Source organism: Coffea eugenioides, chromosome 11, assembly GCF_003713205.1.
Source record: "Coffea eugenioides isolate CCC68of chromosome 11, Ceug_1.0, whole genome shotgun sequence".
Classification (NCBI taxonomy): Eukaryota; Viridiplantae; Streptophyta; class Magnoliopsida; order Gentianales; family Rubiaceae; genus Coffea; species Coffea eugenioides.
The window spans coordinates 48,682,263-48,689,065 of record NC_040045.1 but is presented as its reverse complement, the minus strand read 5'-3'; the positions used below and the strand labels follow the sequence as shown (position 1 = coordinate 48,689,065).

The window sequence follows — 6,803 nt, the reverse complement described above, 5'->3', positions numbered from 1 at the left end:
GCCGTCAAGGCACTAACTACTCTTATTACCTTTTCCATTTACAATCCATTCCACGCATAGCATTCAACTTATACGTTTTCATATATTTTTTTTATTAATTAATCTTTGTTTTTGGTATTTCTTTTATTATCACTATTTTGATTTAATTTGGTGAAGGCAACTAAACTAAAAAGAAAATACAGCCTTTTCCCCAAATTCGTTTGAATTGCTATTGTCTCGAATTTTTTGGAGAAAAATATGTTACAAAGATTTAATGTATGCGAAGTATAAAAATAATTAAAAATATGTTCATAAAAAATATAAATATTTAAAAAAAAAACAATCGAAACATGCTGCTTTAACCATTCCAGATCAACGGTTGAAATTTTATCCGTCCCATACGCCTGTCCTGCGCATTACGCATTCCCCACGTCGGACCGGAATTTAATTACACTAAACCTATGAAAAAGACCGGACACGTGACACAGGAAAACCAGCAAAAGGAGACGCAACGGACATTTAACAATAAAATAAATTAGTTTGGTATGCAATGATTTATACCAAGCGTAAGAGTAGGCCCTGATTCAGAAAGAACATACCATTGCTTTGTACATGCCGCTAAAATCCCCATCACTTAATACGTCTACAACAAAAAGTTCCTATAATTGATCAGAAAACACTAGAGAATTTAAATCAACAAATCCGAGATTAACTATTAAGCAAGGTGGAACTTCAAAAAAATAGAAACTTTGGACTTTGATCCCCTCGACTCCTTTTCGTTTTTTAAGTTCCACCATTCCCTTGCTAGAAGTAAAAAAAAATTGCAAGCAGTATAGAGTTTGTTTAAATAGTTTATTATTTACACAAATTTATTCGTTTGCATAATAAATATAAATTTTAATCATTTTCTAATAAATATCTCATAAAAAAGTACTATATAATATTTTTTAAAAATTATTTCAAATAATCTCCTATGCAAACACACTTAAATATGACTCCGTTTGGATTGGTCTATTTTTAAAAAACAAGTTTTTCAAATACAATATTACAGTAATATACATATAAAAATAACTCTAAAACATTTTATCCATACAATATATCAAAAACAACTCATAAATACAGGCAAAAAAAATAAATTATACAACATTTTTCACCTATCACTACTACTCAACACCATCCTCACCTCACCGTCACCACCTCCCTCCCTTCTCCTTTCTCCTCCCCCTCGTCTTCCTCCTCCCCTTTTCCCCTTGCCTACTACCCTCTAACCCTCCCCTCCTTCCTTTCAATCTGGTTGTGATATAGTCATAGTCAGATTGCAACCAAAAGGTTTGGAACATTTTGGTCGCGATTTAGCCACAATCAGGTTGAAGGGGGGGGGGGAAGGAGAGGAGAGGAGAGGAAGATAAGGGAAGGGGTGATGATAGTAGAAGTGGTTTTGGGTGTAATATTAATTTTTAAAAAATTATTTAAAATATATTCTAAAAATTCCTTCAAAAAATCTATAATAAAATTTTTTTATATACACTATTACAATCAAGTATTTTAAAAACACCTTAAAAACACAGGCTCCGTTTGGATTAGCTGTTTTTGGGGTTGTTTTTCAAAAACACCACTGTAGCATTTCGAATCTGAAAAACAAGTCCGTTTGGATTAGATGTTTTTGGGGTTGTTTTTCAAAAACTATATGAAAAACTTTTACTGTAGATTTTTTTGGATTATTTTTAGAGGTATTTTTGAAACATATTTTTGAATATTTTTAGAATATTATAATTTTTATATTTTTATATAAATATACATTTATGCATTTATAATAAATTTATATTTACAAATGTATAAATGTATATTATTATAAATGTATAAATTATAAATTATAATTTTCATATAAATATACATTTATGCATTTATAATACATATATGTATATTTATAAATAAATATATTTACATATTCATATAAAAATATATAAATGTACTATATTCTATATAATACATAATATAAATATATTTATAAATGTATAAGTGTATATTATTATAAATGTATAAATTATAAATGAATATTATAAATATATTATAAATTATAAGTGTATATTATTATAAATGTATAAATTAATATATTATAAATATATATTAATACTATGTAGAAATGTATTTATATAATTAATATAAATGTATATATGTATTAATATTATGTATAAATGTAAAATTAATATTATGTATATTAATATAAATGTATAAATGTATTATATTATATATAATACATTATAAATGTATATTTAAATGTATTAGTGTATATTATTAAAAATGTATAAATTATAAATGAATATTATATAAATGTATAAATTAATATATTATAAATATGTTTTAATATTATGTTGAAATGTAATAATATAATTAATATAAATGTATACATGTATTAATATTATGTATAAATGTAAAATTAATATTATGTATATTAATATAAATGTATAAATGTATTATAAATGTATTATATAATATATAATATATAATATAAATGTATATTATAAATATACATAAATATTATATATTATGTATAAATGTATAATATATTATATATTATATTATATATAATTTATATAACATATAATATTTATGTAAATATATTTTAAATATATAAAAATATATTTTAAATAAAATAAAATATTTATGATATGTATGTATAAATATATAATATTAGAAATGTATAATATATATAATATACATTAATATTAATATAATTTATATATAATATACATAATTGAAATATACATATTAATATATATTATAAAACAAAATTGCATAAATATATTTATAAATTTATATATAAATAAATGTATTTATATAAATATATAATATTTATTTCAATTGACATAATATATATAATATTATACATAATTGAAATAAATATATTTATATTAATATAATATATATATATATAATATACATAATTGAATATACATATTAAAATACATAATTGAAATATACATATTAAAATATATAATTAAAATATATTAAAATATAATTGAAATATACATGTTAAAATACATAATTGAAATATACAAATTGAAATATACTTATTAAAATATACAAATTAAATATGCATAATTGAAATATATTTGGAGTTGTTTTTGATATATTGTTTGGATATGGTGTTTTTGAAGTTGTTTTTGAAATACACATTTACTGTAGCATTTGGAATGTGAAAAACAGTTTTTCAAAAACAGGCTCAAAAACACCAATCCAAACGGACCCACAGGTAATGGTAAATTGGTAATACCATTATCCATGATCCGATGTTTCGTGTTCGTCTAATGGTCAGGTGGACCACCAAGAGTAGTACCAGTCAACCCTTCCAATACCCAACCATCTCCGGTCAAAACATATACACCGTAATTGTCATCTGGACTTGATATTTTATTATTCCATTATCAAACAAAATTCTCAGAAGTTAACATCTGCCCCCCACCCCACCGTGGGTCACCTTTTTCACTCAGCATATGAATACATTACCGAATGATGCAAGGACTATCTCCTCTTCATTTTACTAGTTCAACTTTATAGTGTAGCATTATTTTTCTTCAGTCCAATTTCCAAGTCAATGCCTCCCAACCCACTTCCCCTTTGAACCTTCAAAACCCTAATCTCATCTTCTTCGATTTCGGCCCCCACATCCCAATGGCCGAGTCTTCTCCCAAGCTAATCAGCTCAATTTTGCTAATATATTTAGTAACCATTTCCAATCTGGGCAAATTTGTTATTGCTGAAGATGATGTCAAGTGTTTACATGGCGTGAAGAGCTCGTTGAGAGATCCGGATGGGAGGCTCAGCCTATGGAACTTCTCCAACTCATCTGTGGGCTTTGTCTGCGATTTCGTTGGCGTTTCCTGCTGGAACCCCCGCGAAAATCGCCTCATCAGCCTCGAGCTTCGTGAGATGAACCTCTCCGGTGGAGTTCCGGATGCTTTGCAGTATTGTCACAGCTTGCAAACTCTCGATCTCTCCGGTAATGACCTTTCCGGTCCTATCCCGCCCCAAATTTGTGATTGGTTGCCTTATTTAGTTACTGTAGACTTATCTGGAAATGCTTTGACCGGTACGATTCCGGAGGATCTTGTTAAATGCTCTTATTTGAATAGTTTGGTGCTCGATGATAATAAGTTGTCCGGAAACATTCCGTATCAGTTTTCCACTTTGGGTAGGCTCAAGAAATTTTCTGTTGCCAATAATGGTTTGTCCGGTAGGGTTCCCTCTTTTACAGCTGTTGGTGTGGAGCTTAATTTTGATGGAAACAGCGGTCTTTGCGGTGGGCCCTTAAGGAAATGTGGCGGGTTGAGTAAGAAAAATTTGGCAATTATTATTGCGGCTGGTGTGTTTGGAGCTGCTGCATCTATGTTGTTGGGTTTTGGGGCATGGTGGTGGTATTTCACAAAGTCTGGCCCGAGGAGAAGGAAGGGAGGATATGGAATTGGAAGGGATGACTCCGATAGTTGGGCTGAGAGGTTGAGGGCTCATAAGCTAACTCAAGTTATGTTGTTCCAAAAACCGCTCGTGAAGGTTAAGCTGGCAGATTTATTTGTTGCTACGAATAATTTCAGTGCGGAAAATGTCATTTACTCGACTAGGACCGGAACAACTTATAAGGCTGTTTTAAGGGATGGGTCTGCACTTGCCATCAAGAGGCTTAGTACGTGTAAGATGGGTGAGAAGCAGTTCCGGATGGAGATGAATAGGTTAGGCCAGCTCAGGCATCCAAATTTGGTCCCACTCTTGGGGTTCTGTGTGGTAGAGGAGGAGAAGCTTTTAGTCTATAAGCACTTGTCAAATGGGACTTTGTATTCATTATTGAGTGGAAACGCAACTATTTTGGATTGGCCGACTAGGTTCAGGATTGGTTTAGGTGCTGCAAGGGGGATTGCCTGGCTTCACCATGGTTGCCACCCCCCAATAATGCATCAAAACATTAGCTCCAATGTTATTCTACTTGACGAGGATTTTGATGCTAGGATAATGGATTTTGGCTTGGCGAGGCTCATGACTTCATCAGATTCAAATGAAAGTAGTTTTGTCAATGGAGATCTAGGTGAATTTGGGTATGTAGCACCAGAGTACTCCAGCACATTGGTTGCGTCTCTGAAAGGGGATGCTTATAGTTTTGGAGTGGTACTTATGGAATTGGCAACTGGGCAGAAACCTCTTGAAGTTGGTTGTGCCGAGGAAGGATTCAAGGGGAACTTGGTGGACTGGGTTAATCAACTCTCCAGTTCAGGGCAGATTAAAGATGCAATTGATGGAACTTTACGTGGGAAAGGCCATGATGAAGAAATTGTGCAGTTTTTGAGAATTGCATGCAATTGTGTGGTTTCTCGGCCAAAGGACAGGTGCTCAATGTACCAGGTTTATGAATCATTGAAGAGCATGGCTGAGAAACAAGGATTTTCAGAACAATACGATGAATTTCCTCTACTTTTTGGAAAAAATGATGCTGATTAGTTCCATTTTTACTGTCAAAAGAAAGTCTTAGAAGCAAAGGAAGATTGGCACTTGCATTGCAAAAACTAATTTTTGCATTCGAGGGTAAATTCACCTGTGCTTGCAACACAAATTGAGTGGTATCCATTTTTATTGGCTTCCAGATTATGTTCCCTGTTGTCAAATATAGCTGTATAATAGGATAAACTGCTTAAACTGTACCACAAGATCCTCTTCGTCCAAAAATCTGTTGTATGGGAAACTACTGGTTCTTGATGATTGTAATATGCTCATTTACCTATAGCCCTGAACTTTACATTGTAGATTACTAATGAAACTTGGACATAGTTGCATGACTGTCAACCGAATTCCCAGCTTTTAAGTTTTCAAGTAATATTGACTCTTTATTACATGGTGAAGCGTCCTTTCTTGCTCCAGGCACAAACGGGGTACTGCCAATTGGTAGTCTCTTAATCTGGCAGCTACTAGTTCATGCTGTTTAGATGGTTCACTGCCATTTTAGTGTGTGTACTCTGGCAGGAGTTGGCTTGCAGTTGCTTGATTAATTTTGTTGCTTGTTATGGTTTGCTTTCTTAATTCTTCTGCAACTTTTAATCTGAAATATCCTTATGCTCAATTTGCTGCAAACATAGCATGATGGTTGGAGTTCAATCTGAGAAATTGTGCTTGGAATATATTGTTTGGTGATGGTGACCGTGATCGTTTTTTTTTTGGTTGATAAGTGCTCATAAGATATAACCCTTGTGCTTATGATAGGAATAAGAAACACTAAGAGTTCAATGCAATATGTTTTGATGCCTATCAACTTAAATCACATGACTGTTGTTCTTCCGGCTGCGGAAAATTATCTGTGCTGCAGAAATATGATCAATCTTTAGTATGATTGGCCTATTTTAAGCTCTGTATCATGCTGCGTTCATGTTGTGCAGTAATTGTATAAGATTTTCAGGCCTGTGTTGCTGTACTTGATTTCATACAGCCTTGGTAATTCTCTCGTTCATTAGATTTGTGAATGTGGATGTATGTCCTTCTGTGGTATTTATAATCTTTGTTTGTAGCAATAGTATTATCCTCCTATGCTGGGTTGTAGCTTTTACTCTTTTGCCTGTTTGAGTTTTTTGTACATTATATTCATGGGTTTAGGTAATGAGAGGTTGAAAGACTGTTAAATCTGGTATGTTGCTTAGTTCCAATCATGTACCTGTTAAATCTGACGTATAAACTGCGAAGAGAGCACAACTTTTGTAAGTTTGCCAGTTCATCGTTCTGATTAAGTTTCATGGCAGATTTCCAGTTCTCTTAGTTTCCGTATCCTTTTCCATCTGCGAGGTGGGAAT

The 6,803-nt window shown here is 31.9% G+C and overlaps 1 protein-coding gene across 1 annotated transcript; it reads left to right on the top strand.

Moving 5' to 3' along the window:
- Window positions 1-3,502: 3,502 nt before the first annotated feature.
- Window positions 3,503-5,839, top strand: LOC113751396 (inactive LRR receptor-like serine/threonine-protein kinase BIR2). The gene has a single exon (XM_027295402.1). The coding sequence runs from the start codon at window positions 3,652-3,654 to the stop codon at window positions 5,464-5,466; it is 1,815 nt and encodes a 604-aa protein (XP_027151203.1). The 5' UTR covers window positions 3,503-3,651; the 3' UTR covers window positions 5,467-5,839.
- Window positions 5,840-6,803: the final 964 nt, after the last annotated feature.

Excerpts from the sequence above, each read along its gene's own strand:
- LOC113751396 (XM_027295402.1), top strand. The coding sequence starts at position 3,652 with ATGGCCGAGTCTTCTCCCAAGCTAATCAGCTCAATTTTGCTAATATAT.